The sequence below is a fragment of the Lissotriton vulgaris genome, chromosome 7, assembly GCF_964263255.1.
Source record: "Lissotriton vulgaris chromosome 7, aLisVul1.2, whole genome shotgun sequence".
In the NCBI taxonomy this organism is placed as follows: Eukaryota; Metazoa; Chordata; class Amphibia; order Caudata; family Salamandridae; genus Lissotriton; species Lissotriton vulgaris.
Window position 1 is genome coordinate 930,165,630 of NC_141695.1, and position 18,920 is coordinate 930,184,549.

The 18,920-nt window shown below is 44.6% G+C and overlaps 1 protein-coding gene across 3 annotated transcripts in view; it reads left to right on the forward strand.

The window, feature by feature from the left end:
• ARAP3 (ArfGAP with RhoGAP domain, ankyrin repeat and PH domain 3) overlaps positions 1 to 18,920 on the forward strand; it is a 541,910-nt gene that overhangs the window by 311,025 nt on the left and 211,965 nt on the right. For all 3 annotated transcript variants that reach the window (XM_086931355.1, XM_086931357.1, XM_086931356.1), the window contains exon 15: positions 9,430 to 9,561. In XM_086931355.1, the coding sequence (XP_086787481.1) occupies positions 9,430 to 9,561 (132 nt within the window). The remainder of the gene's footprint in view (positions 1 to 9,429; positions 9,562 to 18,920) is intronic.

Below are 18,920 nucleotides of genomic sequence, written 5' to 3' on the forward strand. Positions count from 1 at the left end.
ACAGTGCATAAGTCATTGTGCTCATGATGTTTATTGTGAGCAGTAATGTGTCATTTTCTGCTCAGCTCCTAGTCTATGAAAGTTACATAAATTTACAGAAAATAAACTGCCACAATATTTTGTTAGTATCTCAAATTTTCCTGAAGCTCAAAATATGGCTCAATTAAATATATTCTCTAGCATTTGATATTTTCATACGCTTGAAATATTTCATGTTGGGCAACTGGGAACAAATAGCTGTGTAGTATTAAGACACTTTCAACAGAGTTGGACTGTAGGAAGTGCCAAATGGAATTTCATCGTCAGATTCCTCTATTGCCAACAGTTTGGATATTGGTTTGGGTGACACCGTACTTGAGATGTGTTCGGGCAGTGGCAATGACCGAATGCTCTACTCTAATACTAGATTGATTTTGAAAGACATAGTAGATTTCTTTATCAGTGCTGCTGTTGACAGGGTAGTATTTCCATTGATGGTGTTTTGGACTTCAATTGTGTGGTCTTAACTGATGTTGACGGTGTCATTACTTTTATCTCAACAGTATTTTCAGTAGAGTGGTTGCCAACAGTGAGATTGTTAGACGGTAGCAGAGATGATGTTGGTGCCAGAGATAATCTGGGTAAACCTGGGTCAGATTCGAAGGCCATATATCTTGAAAGATGGCAGGGGACACAGATGGCTAAGTAGATAACCCACTGTGGCCTTTGGCAGATTTATTTTCTGCCATATAGAGACTTTTTGAGGGGTAGGCATTTTGCAGTTTGGCAGTGGTTCTATGGTCCAATTCCTCTCTCGTTAGTGCTTTTTAGGCACTTGAGTTTTTCAGTGAGTGCTACTAAAGTGACAATGTTGAAGCCCTTCCAGGCTGTGTTTGTATTATAGTTGCTGTTCTGGGGCAACTAGTGTCACTGTGGTGCTACCTGCTCGAGAATAGGGAATTATTCTCACATGTTAATCTGTGAGAGTACCAGTGCTGCAGAACTGTAGGTACAGGAAAGTAACTTTCCTCATTTCTTTATCACCCTTATGTTCAATGCATTTGTTTGCATTTTAACTCTGTAGAGAGAAATTGAATTAAACAATAATTGCGTAAAGGCCTTTAAGAATAAATCATACAAAGTGTGACAGATAAGGGGACTTAGCTAGCCACCAAGAGAGATGGTGGCTTTTTAATAGAGCTCCACTAAGGCTGGCATAAGTGCTAGATTAAAACTCACTTCAGAGGGCCCGGGGTCATCGCTTTATGACCCAAGAAGGTAAAAGCTAAGCCTGATGCAGGGAAGCACTGTGACATGTGACATTGCATGGTATAAGCCCTGACAACCTGACTGTTGACATGAGGGACTTCAGCGAGCGGAGATGCTTTCCCCACACCTCATGCCTACAGCATTTTCTCTGGCAGAGGCAAGGCAAAGGGCAGAGCAACCTGGGAAAACTCACTGCATTGAGTGCTCAACAGTAACAGCACATGAATCCTTACCACAGTGCTCCAGAGAGGATCAACTGAAACTCTCCTGGCCCACTGCTCTAAACCTCATAGACTGATGTTCCTTTTCAGAACCTCAGACGTGCCAGTGCTTTTAGCATCCAGCGGTAAAACCCCCGCTCCATGTGGACCACAATGAATTCCTGCAGGGCTGCTCTGGCCTTGCATGGTTTTGCTCGTACATCTTTTTGGGGTTGTATGACAGAGGCACGGATGGCTAAATCATGCGTGCCTCTACCACGTATGCCTTTACCATGCAATTTCGTGGTAAAGGCATGACTGGTATAGTGATGTGGGGTAAAGATTCCACTACCCCGGCCCACCCGAGCCCTAAAAAATACCCGACTCCCCTGAGTCCTAAAAATTAACCCAACCCTCCCTGAGCCCTAGTACTACCCCGACACCTCTCCCCCCCCCAGCCCTAAAAACTATCCTGAACCCCTCCCCAAGCCCTAAAAATTACTGGATACCCACGAGCCTTAAAAGCAGTCCCAACCCACATCCTTAAAAACAACTCTGACCCCCTAACTCTGAGCCCTAAAAACTACCCCAACCCTTAAAAACTACCCCCACAACCCCAAAACCCATCCCCAGCCCCACTTACCCCACCGCATCCTCTCCCGATCTTTTCTGTTCCTGGGCCCGCCCACCTCAGCATTTAGACCATGCCTTTGCCTTAAACATGCATATGCCTGGTTACGACAAGCATGGTAGCGCTTGCGTTTGAAAGGCACGTGTGACTCTGCCCGCATTGTTCAGGCCGTTCTCCTCTACAGTCCTCTTATTTAACTGCTTAACCTATCATAAACAGAATCCTCATAGGAGCGAAGTGTGCCCCCACATTCCTAGACTATAAACCTTTCCAACACCAACACTGCGCATCACCAAAGACTTAGGGGCAGATTTATGTTGTGTATGCGCCACGTTTGCGTCACGCAACTGTGGCGTAAACGTGGCGCATCCCTACGACCGATTTACAATGTGACGCATCCAGGCAGATGCGTCACGTTGTAAAGCCCTGCGCCGCTTGTGGGCGTTCCGGCGCAGGGTGGGCGTTCCGGGGCAGGTGCGCCTCGCAAAAGTGGCTGAGTGAAATCTATAAGATTTCACTCAGTCACTTTTAGGCCAATGCTGCGTCAAAACCCTGCGCCTGCTTGAAGCAGGCGTAAGGCTTGATGCAGCATTGGTCTGATAGGGCACCCCCGAGCCTTGCTGGAGCTGCGTCGCGCTTGCGACACAACTCCAGCAATGCGTCACTTTTACGGCACAGATGCGTGACACATCTGTGCCATTTTTGCCCCATGGTGCGCCGCATCATAAATGCGGCGCACCATGGGTGGCGTAGCTGTGGCGCACTGTGGCGCATGTTAACTGGCGCATCCCTCGGGATGCGCCAGTTAACATAAATCTGCCCCATAATCTCTAGGGATCACCACCATTCAAGGCTTCCATAAACACCTCAGGTCATTTCAGTTACTTGAGATCTGCCACCTGTCGCTGCAGAGTCATAAGAGGTGGAAGAAATATATACCTGGAGGCTCCCCAATGCTCCTTTCTTCTCTAGTGACCAGTCAAAAGGGTCTCAAATCTCAGGTGACAGCTTCACTGCCTTAGTTGAGAGAGATTGAGGTCTTCAGTTCCCTGAATGCCCTCTCCATGTGCTACATTTTGACCCAACAGGATCCCATCGGATACCCCCTGTTTGGGTACTAGAACCATGCACTTGCCTCTTTCAGTGCAGGACCCTCTCCCTAGTATTGCATGCCTATATCTACACGTCAACTGCTGTTCACAGAGGCATTCACCAACATTTTGCAAAAAGCTTTGAAAGACCTGGGCAAGGCAGCACAAGTATCCACCCAAGACACTATACTTTAAGAACTATCGAACTTCAGAACCTGTACATCCTAGGTGGTGGAAAACACCTCCACAACATCACGAGAGGAGATTTAGATATGGACGGGTCTAGTAGCCTTCAACTTTGGACTCACTGTAATGGACGATAACGTGAACAACATGGCACAGAAACTGGTCACTACAACAGCCTGGAAGCCGGAACACTGGTACATTCAAACCAATGTGAGCTTGTTGGGGGACAGACTAAACAGAAAAACCTATGTTCAGGAGTACCCGAGGGACTGGAAGGTGACAACATCATGACATTCATGCTCTGTTTCATACCAGCCCTGACCAAACAAGACTGTCAGCCACCTTTAGAGTTACAAAGGGCAGATATAATTCAGGAAGGACTTAACAACAGCTGTAGCACACTGCACCAAATAACAGTATGTTTCCTATTGCATCAGCAAGCAAGGAAAATCATCAGACTGGCCAAACAAGAAAGCAAACTACTTTTAAAGGACCGCAAAATCTACTTCAACCAAACTTTTAGCAAGAAACCATGCTTACATGGAAACACTTCCTAGCCCTTAGACTTTGGATGAGATGCCTTGACATTCGCTAGGAACTACTGGACTTGGCGAGAATGATTAACAGAGTCGGTCAAAGTAGGGACTTTGAGGACCCTTGTCAACTTGAACTTTTCCTTGATTTCCTTACCTCTTTGGATATGGACACTATCCGACCATGGGACCCCTGCTTGCCTACGAAACCAGGTGGTGAGATTCAGCCAAACTGTTCCTCTCACCAAGAGCGGGAGCATCTGGAGGAGGCTACAAAGTAATGGTTTATTGGCCCAAAACAAAAGTATAAAACCTGGCTACCGTTGACGAGAGATAAGTCCACGTTACCTATCAAACCTACTTAATATAGATGTAATCTTTGACCATCCTATATGATGTGGGTAGGTTAACAGCTAAAGTGCTCTCTTAAAGGAGACCTATGTAAGTTGCAGAAATGTCCGATTCCACTAGAATACCATACTTCAAGATAACCGCTCCCTCAGGGCAGACCAGTCTGCCTACCTGGCATTCTCTTATCCCTGCCATCTTGCAGAATTCTCCCATACCATTTCAGCCCACCAGCCCACGACTGATGAGCCGAGGGGTAACACATAGACTGCACTGCATAACTTATTCCCCCACTCCAAAACATAATACGTTTACACCAGGAGGTTGATAACTATTCCTAAAATGACACCCAGTGGCATCCTGATTCATTACCAAATCCCAAACACAATGCTGGCCATTCCATCAGGCAGCGGACACACTACACAGTGACAGCTGATACTCTGAAACCCCACTCGAGTTTCACATGGAATAAAACCTCACTCCCCTAGGTGATAGTCCAGAAAGAATACCATCACACTTTCATTTCCAACTCACGCCATCCACAGCCCTTCATATAGAGTGCTCAATCCTTAATTATGAAATTAAATTAAATAAAATGAAATTTTAATTTGTACCGCGCACTACTACCCGACGGTGTCTAGGCAAAATGATCAGCACTTTTTTTCATCATAGCCACCTACCACAATTAAGCGAGCTAATTACCTTTACTGTTGCTTACATCCAGGTGGGCCCATTGGGCGGAGAGAACCAATACTAAGACAGCTACCTTTCTCCTATTTCAATCCTGTATGTTATCACACACACTTCCTACCTGCACACTAAGCCCTTGAATCCAGCCACATGGGAACCACAAAATGAGCTCCCTAAACATTAACAGCCTGACATATTATGCAAAATGGTGGAAAATGTTAGCCCTCTTAAATAAGAGCCTTTCAGACATAGCTTTGATTCAAGAAACTCACCGTTCCCAGATGGAGAGACTGGGTGGGAAGGGGAATACCATATGTGTGGAGGTCCCAGGTCAGGTGATTATTCACCCTCAGCTAGAATGTAACGCAAAGTAGAAGTGGCTATCCTGGTCGGTAGGGGGCTGCCCTTAGAGCCCTTAAGATATTGACTAACCCAGAAGGGCATTACATACTCATATAAAGGCCCACACTCAAGGGTAAACACTGGTTCTAGGATCAGCCTAAGCACCAAGAGGAGCCAATGATATCTTTCTTAGGGCCCTGGATCATATCCTTTTCTCCATAACCGAACCAAGTTATTGCTCAGGGAACACAGAGGGATCACCCTACGTTTATTAAACATAGAGACAGAGATATATGCTGAAAGACTAATCGTTAACAGTCCCCTGGAGGTTTGACACATTCTCATAAACATGACTATATTTTCACATCCTTTCTGCCTGGTACCCATACCAGAATTGATTTCTACCTCAAAACCCCCCTTCCTTCTTTCACTTATCAGGAATGTGACAATTATACCAAACAGACCATTATGCAATAATACTGTAGCTCGCTTTAGGCATATTAACTCAACCCCTAGGGCAATTGCAGTTCAGTACCTCCATGTTTAAAGCTGTAGGGGCCAAAGGCAAAGTCCAAATGATGGTAACCATTTACTTTCAAGATAAACAAAGCACTGTATCCTCCACCCAGATACTTTGGTAAGCGGGCATGGCATACATTTCGAGGTGAAATAATGTGAGAGTCGGAGACTACAAAACTGCATCCCACAGCACCCCAAATAGAACTAGAACGACCTGTTAAGTTACAATAAGATGCACTTCCAAGTTACACTTAAAGAACTCTTACAAAGGAAATTTGGGCTCAACAAAATGTGCACCTCCCAGGAAGAAACATCGTATTTCAGTTTTAAGACACTATGAGAGAGGGGAAAAGCCGGGAGATTACAGATTTAACAAGAGGCAAGCATAGTAGCACTTAGAAATGACCAGGGGGGACTGTTACGCACCCCACAGACATTTTACAAACCTTTTGCTCATTTTGTGATCTGTTTTATATGTCAAAAAAGCCCTGAGAAATAGAGTTTTTCTGCCAGATCACACTGCCCAATCCCACCCGAGTAGTGGCAGCTCCCATATCAGAATATATCGCAGAAGAAGAACTAGGGCAGGTAATTGGCACACTCTCTTCCTCCAAGGCTCCTCGGATAGACTTCTACTCTGCCACATGTTATAAGATTAACAAGCATTAATTGGTCCACATGTTATCGAAACCGTTCAGTGAAATGCAGGATAGCTCCTCCCCAGTACTGCAGGCTAATAAGGCAAGAATCCTTAAATCAGAAAATTATCTCAATAGCTGTGCAAATAATAGGGCAATCTCTCTATTCAATATTGATCTCCAGATTCGAGCAAAGAACCTTGCCAACAAGCTGAAGAGTCTTCTATCTTTATAAAATTGGAAATCCTTCATGACAGTACTGAAAGCGGAGGCGTTCACCTGCCAAATCCATATTTATACTGGCTCTCCTTCCAACTTCCTGCCCTGCACTACTTCATGCATCGCACTTTAAAAAAGCCAAGATGATCCAAACAAAGAACGTGTTAGGTTCAAATGGTGGTTTAGGTCCTCTTTATACTAAAGACAAACTCAAAATAGCAAACTTTCATTCGATTCTAAAGACAACAGCATATGCTTGTCAAAAGGCACATAGATTGTTCTGCATTCTCTCCATCAACTGTTGTTTTGCATTTGTCACCCCGAGTGGGATGGGTATGCTCAGACGTGAGTCCCGTGCTCTCCACTCCACTGGAATCAAGCTATCCTGGCTGAAGACGGCTGATAGCCAGAAACCGGTCCTAGGATGCTTGATTCCGGTCCAGGAAAGACATGGCTTGGCAGTTCGGGCTGGACTGTTCCCATGAGGCACAGGGTCAAGGCTGATTTGCATATAGCCATGTCTGAACTGGAGTGGTGTGGAGTGCAAAAAAATGATGGATTTAGGCCCAGATCTCTGTACTGGGGTGAATGTATGACATTGTTCTGCATTCTGTCCATCAACTGTTGTTTTGCATATGCTTGTCAAAAGGCACATAGATTGGTACATATAACGTGATAGAGACTTCTAGTTGCAGATTCCTTACCTTAGAATATTCCACAGGCATCAGACTGGATCTGGAAAAAATTTCAGCAGTCCCCTGCACATTGGTAGGTGGTTTGGGGATGCTCTGCATAGTGTTGTAGGCACCACCTTAGTATGCTGACCTCAGTCCTCCTTTTCCGTGCCATCAGCACAGATCCAGACACCCCCCCCAGTCACTTTTTGACAGGATTTTTTTTTTACATTTTGTTGACTACTAAGTGTGTCTTTTCCATTTTTCGTCAGATGTCCCTGAAAAAACCTACACGACCTTCTGGAGCCTGTCATTGACCCCCCACTTGGTGTGTCTCTGGCGACTGGAGAGGGACCATGACTCCATGCCATGCACAGAGTGCAGGACCATGAACCTCAAAGCCATCTGTACGTGGACCATGAAGCACTTGGCCTTGTGACTCCACAACTCACCAGGTCCCTTTTGCGTGGGAGGTTTTTGGGACCGATTCTAGAGTTGCTCATGCCGGTCCTCATCGCACTTCCGGATTTCTTCAGATAAGTCCCACAATAAAGAGTCCAAGAAGTCTAGGCACTCTTTGACTTCTGCACGTTGCTTCCATTCTTCCGACAACACAAAAAAATAATTCCCCAAATCAAGGCCTTGCTCACAGGTTGTTCCTGTGCAGCCAGCTGTCATCAACCTGGGACTGCTCTGTGCTTCCCTGTGTTCCCTGGATCGACATCCGCCCAACTCCAAGAATTTTATGAGGCCATGAGCCCCATATTTGGGCAGCAGAGCCCCTCTGGAATACTCTCAGGCCCCATGGGTTCATAAGGCTTTTTGACAGGGCCTCAGCCGCTGCTTCACAACCTCCTCTGGGGACTAATAAAGTGGCCCCGTTCTTAAGGCCGTTGACACACATCGGCGACGCTAAACCCCACGTGATTTCCAACTCTGATATGGAGCTGGACCTGCATCGCACAATGTCAGTTCTTGCATTGGACTGGCCCACATGGCCTGAACTGTAGATTGATCCCTATTTCCCTGAAGGGCCTTCTGAGAAGCATGAGTGGTGGGGATTTTAGGATCCCTATACCTACACTGACCCCCGAGCAGCGTCCATTGCCATTGACAACTGGTACGCACACCTGGCGGATGCCAGTGGTCTGGACACCTCACAAATCACTGGACTCCTCTTTCCTCCCACAGTAGCTATGGAGGAAGGGGCTTCTTTTGCGATGGTGGGAGAATGGTGGCTAAGGTCCTGGACATAACAGTGGTCACGGTTGAGGTGCTTCAGCTCAGGGTATCTCATTCAGAACCCTAACTACCCTTTAATGAAGCCCACACTGGTGTCTGTCCTGCTCAGGCCCTTGGCTAAGCCCTTCACAGGCGCTCCTTTTTGGTGAGACTGACTCAGAGGCTGCTGGGTCTCATGGCCTCCTGCATCCTGTTGATAAAACATGCCTGTTGGCCTATATGAGCTCTGCAGTGGAACTTGGAAGACCCAGTGGGTGCAGCAACAGGGAAATCGCTCGACCTTAATTCAGATATTGGTGGGAACTGTAAAAGTCCTGCAGTGGTGGCTCATAGACCGCAATTGGGTCAGCATCAGAATGCTCTCTCTTCCCCACCCAGAGCTCACAGTGTTGACAGATGAGCCCCTCCTGGTTTTGGGTGGCCACCTGGGTCATATCTCTGAATTTGCAAATCATCCTCAACATGTGTGAGGTTTTGTAGAAAAATGTAATTATAGTTGGCTCTTTGGTGTCATCCTTTGTTGTTGTGACCCACTTTCATGATTCAGAAATCCCTCTGTAGCATTCAACAGTCCTGATTCTGAGTAGAAAACCTCAACTGCAATGTTTATTTGTCACTTTACGAATAAGAATAGTCTACAACTATATTAGTGAAATGCAGGGTGTAAAACATTAAAATTATGCTATTAGCGTTTACTAATCACTGTACACATTAGCATGACACTGTTGTGTTTGCATGTGACTGCATCCAGCCGACTATATGGCAATATTTCCTCTATGTATCACAATATGGTACTGCTGTAGTATTTTTCTGTAACTTTGATGGCTAGAATTATATTTTGATTTTTTTTTACCTTCATTTTTGTCAGAGACCTTATCGTTGGATGATCCCGAAAAGGCAAGGGTATATGACGAGATAATGCAGCCTGTAGTGCATCGGGGCTTCTTGTACAAGACGTCAGCTATTTCAAAACCCACTTCTGTCAAGAAAAGCAAAGACGGTAAGTAAAGAGTTAGCTTTGACAAAATATGCACATATGCAGGAATTAATTTACAATGTTTGTCAGCATACCGAGTACAGAGATTGTACAGTATCACTTTCCTTTGCATGTAAACTGCTACATGTTTTTGTGTCACTCAGCATGTTCCCTTTTAAAAATATATTTAAGAGAAAATGTTCACATCTGAAAAATTATGACAGGCAAAAATCTATGTGACTACTTACCTTCACAAGAAATGCATTTGATTTCAAATTTCCTAGCATAGGAAAAAGAATGAAAAATGTATTTAAGTTTTATTTCTGTGTGGGACTCGGGTAAAGATAATATATTACCTTTCTATTTATTCTCTCCAGCTACATCTTAAGGTCAAGCCAAACATAAACTACATTTCTCAAGAACACTGAGAAAGAAACATGAGTTCCAGCCAATCCTCTCGCTCCTATCACTTAGAGAGTCTTGTGAGCTTCCTGTGCCCCCTCTTTCTTTGTATGACATGCTGTAACACAAATCGTAATTCCTTATTCTGGGCATTTCCTAGCAAGGGCACGAGCTACTGTTATTAGCCATGACAAAGAAAGCACACATGGCATGCAACAAATTGAAGTCACATATTCTGATACAATGTACTTCCAAAAATAGACAAAGGGATTACCTATAATAGAACAAGGATATTAGACGCCTCTGTATTCTGTATCCATTTACCATATTAGTACATTTTGAAATGGGTGGGAATCAGATTATGCACTTCTGTGTGAGGCAAGCTATACCTTGCCTCAGTGACCATAATAGCACTGAAACTTTCCTTCATGGTAGCTTGAGAAGTTTTCATTCTACATCAAGACCAGATGTGAGGATGATGCAAGTTTAAAGCTTACTCCCCACCAAAGAGGGTAGATACACCACAGCGTGGTGCACCTGAAGGGAAGGCGTTAGAAGCAATAGCACCTCTCACTGAGTGGGCTTCAAAATCAATGCCTGCCTCCAGCATAATCCAGTTTACCCACCTTGCAATAGTAGTGGAAGAGACTGTGTTGAAAGATTTCCTGGCGGATATTGGATTTGACGTTCTCCTGAAGGTATAAGGTCTTCAGTCGCACTCTACAGTCCACAGCACATAATTCATGCAAATCCCTGAATGCTGGGTAGGAAGTTGCTTGTAAATTAGTCATGGTATTCCATAATACATTAAAAGTAACTTCATCTGCACTAAACATTCTAACAGACATATCTAATGCCCTGACATTTGACACTCTTCTACAGGATACCAGACATTGAAGAGTGTCAGATGTCACAGTTGCCAGTGTGCCTGAAAGTTCTTTCTTATGTACATATTTTGTGGCCAGGAGAACAATAGATTCAGGACTCTGTTTACATCCCACAGTCTAGAAGTCCTTGGTTCTCAGGTAAGGGATAATCTAATACCTTTGAGAAGTTTCCTGACTAGTGGATATTTACCTACCTGTTTATCGTCAATCGGAAAGTCTCCCATTGATATAATGATATGCTCTCCACACCACTGGAGTCAAGCTATCCTGGCTGAAGACGGCTGATAGCCAGAAACCGGTCCTGGGATGCTTGATTCCGGTCCAGGGAAGACATGGCTTGGCAGTTCGGGCTGGACTGTTCCCATGAGGCACAGGGTCATGGCTGATTTGCATATGGCCATGTCTGAACTGGGGTGGTGTGGAGTGCAAAAAATCGATGGATTTAGGCCCAGATCTCTGTACTGGGGTGAATGTATGACATTGTTCTGCATTCTGTCCATCAATTGTTGTTTTTGCATTTGTCACCCCAAGTGGTACGGGTATGCTCAGATATGAGTCCCGTGCTCTCCACACCACTGGAGTCAAGCTATCCTGGCTGAAGACGGCTGATAGCCAGAAACCGGTCCTGGGATGCTTGATTCCGGTCCAGGGAAGACATGGCTTGGCAGTTCGGGCTGGACTGTTCCCATGAGGCACAGGGTCAAGGCTGATTTGCATATGGCCATGTCTGACCTGGGGTGGTGTGGAGTGCAAAAAAATGATGGATTTAGGCCCAGATCTCTGTACTGGGGTGAATGTATGACATTGTTCTGCATTCTGTCCATCAATTGTTGTTTTTGCTTCAGACAGTCCACAGCACATAATTCATGCAAATCCCTGAATGCTGGGTAGGAAGTTGCTTGTAAATTAGTCATGGTATTCCAGAATAGAATAGGTGCAAAGGCATGGAATAAACTGCCCCAGCAACTCCGCGCAATCACTTCTGAACAGAAGTTTAGGAAATCTCTTAAAACTTGGATCTATAGCCTGGCGGACTCAGTCTGTAAAACACGTGTTTAACTTCTGCCTGCTGATTGAGGACAGTTAAGCTGTGACCATCTTTCAGCTGTACGAGTCAAGGCGCCAAGATGCTCCTTGGAGTGGTAGTGCGCTATATAAATGATACTCACATCACATCACATCACACAATACATTAAAAGTAACTTCATCTGCACTAAACATTCTAACAGACATATCTAATGCCCTGACATCTGACACTCTTCTACAGGATACCAGACATTGAAGGTACCCTATGTGGCAGGCTCCTTGCATCCAGAGGAAATCCATCACCGTTTCATAACCTTTACTAAACACCGCAGAGCAGCTGAATGGCGGAATGGGTGGGTTGCGAATTTGACGACCTGCTTTCTCCATATGAATTGCAAGGACCTGCTATGCCACATGACTATGGGGACGATCAATGTATGCGTTGTTAAAGTTCACACATGCTAGCTAATCTCTCAGATGTAAAATATCACAGAGGAGATGACGAGGCAATATACTAGTCACTCTAAGTCTCTAAGATTTACTACGGCTATTACCCTTGTCTTTCTTTTAAACCAGAAATTAGATTGCTAACAAAGCACCCTTGGGTTATGCAAGATCTTGAAATGCCATCCTTTGCTTTCAATTCCAATACCTCCTGAACTGTTTGAAGCTATTCCTTCTCTGGAAAGGCCAAGGGTTGTAGAAAGGAGGTCTGTTTGGGGGAGCCATGAAACTCAACGTAGAAACCATGATTGCTTGGAGGACCCACAAATTTGTTGTTAATGTTTGCCAACTGTGGAAGTAGTTCGCTAATCTGCCCCTGACTTTTGCATGGAAAGAAGGGGAGGACCTACTGGAGCAGTTTCCTGTGTTGGCAATCCCTTGGGATAGTCCTCGGTTACTCCTCACTCTCTAGGCTCCACTACAGGCGAAGAAGCATTCAAATCTGGTCTTATCATTGTCCTCTTTTAACATATTGTCCTCTTTGAGGGATGTTATTGTAGGAACGGCCAACGGGGACCCCATTCTTTGTCCTGCCCTTGGAAATACCTTAGTGAAAAAGACCTTTTTTGATCCATGGCTGGGCTTTTTTCAGGGAAGTGAAGGTGGGAGCACATTTGCCTAATTCTTTAATAAAAGAGTCACCGAAGAGAATCCCTAAGGCCAATAGCCCCTGCCTCTGAGGGGCCTCCCGTTATTTAGGGTCCACCTTTATGAGGAGGGACCTGCGTACTTCAGTGAAAATCTCACAGATAGCATTCCCTAGAAAGCTTATGCCTCTTTGTGCCCCGCTAGAAAAAAAATATCAGGAGATATAAGGGATCCAGACTGTTTAACTTCTTCCGCCATATCCAAAATCATAGTTAGGGGCCCTGCCATGTCCAATAACTTGTCCTGGCAGGAATGCCAGATTCGAATAATGCCCTATTTAGGGTCTTTAATGTATTTTGCCAGAATAGAAGCCATTTTGGAGTCACTTTAAGGAGTTAGGGAGACTTTCCCTTTCAAGGAGAGGTGGGGCATTCAGCTCTTAATCGATTATGGACCTCTTTGTCCAATGGTTTGCAGAGGGTAGCCTGCCATGTCGGAAGCCACTTTATCTGCTTGGCCCCATTCTGTGGATTGTGGATAGTAGGTATTCTTCAGGTTGAGCTTGTTTTTGGGTGATGAGGGTTATCCTTTGGGAAATAATCTGCTCAAATAGACTTTTGAGGGTCTGACCTAGGGCGCAAGGACTCAGCTGAGCCTAGCTCACAGTCTGAATCCCATGGGGAGTCATCTGCTGGGGAATAATTTGGGAACCACAGTCTTTCAGGGAATATGAATGGGTCACTGTGTTTCCCTGCTGTTCGGAGGAGGACCGTACTAGGCATATATGCATCCCACCACAGGGGTTGGAACTGCCCTGGGAGCCAATCCTGTGGTCCGCTAAAATGGGAGGGGGAGATAATGTAAAATAGCACCCTAGTGTCATGCTACAATAAGCAATGCTGTTCAGTGACAAAATAGGCTGTAGTATGACAAGTACTTACTTGATGCTGGATCAGAGACGAAAGAGAGAGAGAAGAAAGAGAGATCCCAGGAACCTCATAGGACAGTTCAAGGCATAGGAGCAATAGGATTGTCTGGAACTGATTTTTCTTCCCCAGTGTTCTTGGGAAAGGTAGTTTGTTTTGATTTTAAGATGCTGCTGTAGAAAATAAAGAGGAAAGTAATGCATAATTCTTGCCTCTGTGTCCTTATATAGATTTGTTAACAATCATAGGATAGGGGAAAGAAAGTAGAAAATGGCATTGGACACAAAGGATAGAAAAACACTTTAACACCTTCGATCCTCGTGACGGAACGGTTCTGTCACGAGCGTCGGTTGGGCTGTGCTGGTGACGGAACCGTTCCGTCACGACCACGCCCGTTTTAGAATCTTCAGCACAGCGTGAAAATTTGCGCCCCGCTGAAGCGGTTAATATCATTCAGAGGAAAGAAATGACATTTCCTTCATTGGAGAGAGAGAGGATAATACATTTGTCACATTGGATAGGCAATAGGAAGCATTCACAGACTTGCAGAGTGACAAGGGGGCATGTATAGAAGGGGGATCGATTGGCGTTTTAGGAGAGGGGAGAGAATAATAATATGTTTTAGAGGTATGTGAGAACATTCACATAATATAGTGAAAGTAGCACATCCACGGCATGGAGAGAGAATGGAGATATAGTGATAGCATTGGACATGGAAAGGAAACCTGCCAAAGAATGGTAGAGATAATTAAAACATGTATAGCACATGGGAATGTTTGGAGAATAGTCACTGCACAAAAAGTGAAGGAAGATCATTCATTGCATGGGAGAGAGAAGGGGGCATACTGGATGGATCCTTCCACATGCTGATTCCTCACTAAATGATTCAAGTGTTGCCCTAGTTTCCTGGGGACTACATGTCTCAATACACCACAGGCTAAGAGGAGGCCAGGTAAACTGATGACATCAGCTGTTCCACTCAGCGCTTTATAGCGCAAACGGCCCTGTTGTATGGGATGCGCCTTGGCAAAGCCCTGGCCAAGGGCAGGCCCATCCTGTGTCCATCTCCACTAGAAAGAGCCAGGGCAGGGCCAGCCCTCTTGTTTCCACTATTGGGCATTACTTTAACTCTGTCTTGTTTTCATCGTCACCCAGAAGCTCCTATGATCCCTCGCCCTGCCGTGTGGCAGTCAGTACATTCGAACCTGGAGGTGAGCTCGTTGGGTGTGACTGACTTTTTGATCTTGGTACCTCAAATCTCCTCTTGATCATTACCTACATATTTCGCCATTATTGTATCGCTAAGTTGTTGCTGCTTAACTGCTGAGAACTCGATATATAGAGGAGGAATTGCGATTCTCATATTAACATGACTAGAGAATCTGGGAGGCTGACATTATGCAGTATACCTTTAATGCAGACCCCAAGCAGCCGCATACATCACAATAAAAGGTTCCAAATAGAACAAAGGCAACAGATAGTGGTCATGAGGCAACAAAAATCAGCCTCTTTTAAATGAACAACAGATAAGATCTTGAGAAGAAAACTGGAGATGTCCAACTTCGTAAAAACTCCTCATAAGTAGAACACGACAACGAGGGAGATGAAGGAATCCATGGAATAGGTTGCAGCCAGGATGATTTTCCAAAAACAAGCGCAGTCAGGCATTATCTGAAAAGATAAGGCAATTAGTGCAAAAGGATGGATAAACACAAAAAAAGTATTTTTAAATAAGATAAAAGACATAGCATAAAGAGCATTACAATAAACATGTATTACACAATGCATTGTCAATTGAATGCTACAAGAGGTGGGAAGGGAGGGATAATGTCAGCCTCCGAGTCTTTAATGAAATCCAGATTCCCTAGTCATGTTAATATGAGAATCGCAATTTCATTACAAGACGGAAGGCTACACTATGCATGTTGGAAGCTATCTAGAACAACATCAGACATATGTTGAATTGGTTTACAGTAGTGACGAGCAAAGGTACTGGCATTATACCAGTCTGCAGCTTTCAGGATGTCGTCTAACTTACCTCCAGACCAGAGGGATTTACTGGCCATAGCAACTCTAAGGGAATGAGCTTGAAAGACATTCAAATCAATACCAGCTAAGCTCATAGCAGTCTTAATCCATCTAGCAATAGAAGAGGAGCTAATTACTTTGTGGGGTTTAACAAAGGAAATAAGTAATTGATTAACTCCTTGAGGACGGAGATCAGACATTCTGAGATCATACTCATTCATGCATCTAACAACGCAAAGATTTGGAAAAAGATCAAAGCGAGGATAAAATATAGCATCGGACATCGTCTTCGTTCTTTTATGGATGTCAAATTTGACGCCAATCATACAGTAAGAACGATTGGTAATATCTAGAGCTTTGATATCAGAAGCTCTTCTGCAAGAAAAAAGGCATAAGAGCATAGCTAGTTTAATAGAGAGATTATTTCTGTTAAGTAAAGAATTGGAAGGCCAACTGTTGAAGAGGTTGAGAATCAAATTAACATCCCAAAGCATTTCGTATCTGGCTTTAGGAGGTCTCCTTAGGCGTATGCTTTTCATAACTCTACAGATGATGACATTTTTACCAATAGTCTTACCGTTGACAAGGGTATGACCAGCAGAGATAGCAGATCTAAAACAGTTGATGGATCTGTAACTAAAGTCCCCTTTCAAATTGTTCAACAAGGAAGTTGGTTATGTCAACGATAGGGGCCTCCAAGGGATCCAGGTCCCTTTCCAAGCACCAACGTACCCAAAGGTTCGGGATTCTATTGTATCGGTAATGTGTGCCTGGTGCCCAAGACTCCTTGAGGAGAGCCGATTCCGAAAGACCTGAGATTTCGTTAGATCTCCTGACACTCTCCAGGCAAAAAAGGATAAACTCCAGTTCTGGATTAGAGGATGAATTTGACTGTTTACGTCTGTAAGGAGGTTACCTAAGGGAGGAATCAAGAAAGGAAGACTGCAAGTCAGTTCTAGGACGGTTGGGAACCACGCCTGGGAAGGCCAGAAGGGGGTTATTAAGAGAAGGAGACATTGTTCTAGTCTCACTTTCTGAAGGCCCCTCTGAATCATTGCAAAAGGGGGGAAGGCATATCCTCAGATTTCTTTTCAGGACTGAAGGAAGGTGTTGACTGCCAGAGCACCCGGGTCGGGCATCCAGCTGAAATAATTCTGGAGATTGGAGGTCAGCCTGCTTGCGAAAAGATCTACCTCCAGGGGACCCAAATCCTGTTCAGGGTGTTGAAAACAGAAGGATTCAGTTTCCAATCGCTGAAATCTACGAGGAACCTTGAGTTCCAATCTGTAGAGGAGTTTACCACTCCCGGAAGGTACTCCGCTTTGAGGGCAATTTTGTGCTCCAAACAAAACATCAAGAGCTTCTTTGCTAGATCTGAGAGGTCCGCAGACTTGGTACCTCCTAAGCGGTTGATATAAGCCACTGCTGACATATTGTCCATATTTAAAAGGACTGATCTCCCTTGAAGGGAATGTCTGAAGCTCATTAGAGCGTATAGACCGGCGCTCAATTCTAGGTAGTTTATATGGTGGAGAGATTCTTGCCGAGATCAGGGACCTCCAGTATTCTGATCTAGGAGGCATGCCCCTCAGCCATGAAGGCTGGTGTCTGACTCCAAGACAAATTCTGGAATTGATCCAAAGATAGCCTTGCCTCCAGGTTGTTCAGCCATTAAGTCAATTCTGAACGAGAATCTTGGTCTAGGGAGATACGATCGCCATGCCAAAGCCCCTATCTCAGGGCTCTCACTTTGTTTCTCTGAAGAGCTCGATAATTTATGGGACCGGGAAAGATGACCTGAATGGAGAACGAAAGAAGACCTAGAAGTCTGGCCAAATCCCTGAGGGATAGGTCTTGACGACTGAGAACACATTTTATTTCTTTCTTTATTTTTGACATTTTCTTTGAGGGAAGAAGGAGGAGGCAGCGAACTGTGTCGACTGTGAAGCCCAGAAATTCTCGTGAGGGAGTCAGGGACGATTTTTTCCTGGTTATGATGAAACCTAGACTCTCTAAGAGATTCATCATAAAGATGAGATCTTTTGTTAGTTGTGAGCAATCTTGGCCATAATGAGGATATCGTCTAGATAAATGATAAGACGAACGCCCCTTGATCTTAAATAAGAGACTGCGGATCTCATAACCTTGGTAAAACACCAGGGGGCGGAAGAAAGACCAAAAGGAAGAGCTTGAAATTATTACAGATGACCTTTCCAGAGAAATTGAAGGAAGTGTTGGTGGATGTCTGCCATAGGAATGGTAAAATAGGCATCCTTCAGGTCTAGTTTGACTAGCCAATCTACTTCCAAAAGTAAGTCCCTGAGTATATGGGTAACTTCCATCTTGGAGTGTCTATACGTAAGAAATCTGTTCAGTTCTTGTAGGTTTATGACTGGTCTCCAACCTTTTTCTTTTTTCTCGACCAGGAAAAGGTTGCTTATAAAGCCCAGTTGTTCCATAGGAACTTCTAATATTGCACCTTTCTGGATCATTGATGAGATCTCCTCCTCTATGATACATTGTTGTTCTGGTGATAGAGGAATCTCCCTTGGAAAGGATTCCTGGGTAGGTGTGTGAGAAAAATGTATTGTAAAGCCCGTTATCGTATTTAGAACCCAGCTGTCTTGAGTAATTAATTTCCAATTTTGTAGGAAAAATGTGAGTCTCCCGCCCACCTTTAAGGGGGAAGAACGGGAAAGAGGGACCTTCCCTCGTGAAAGAGGGAAGGTAACACTCACCTGAGGGATTGCTTTGATTAGTAGATCCGCGTGATCTGAAACCCCTGCTCCGTTGACCTCTACCTCTTTGCGGGTAGAATTGTGGGTTATTAACCAAAACCCACGTCCTCTGAAAATTCACTCTGGTTATATCGGCCAGAAGGTTGGCCCCGTCTTCCGGCCATTACAAAAAGGTTATTGCCGGTGTTAAAGACCTTGCACATGTTCTGTTGCTCCTTGTCAAGGGCAGTAAATGTGGAGACATATTTGCCCAGTGATTTAATTAATTCTTTTCCAAAGAGAAG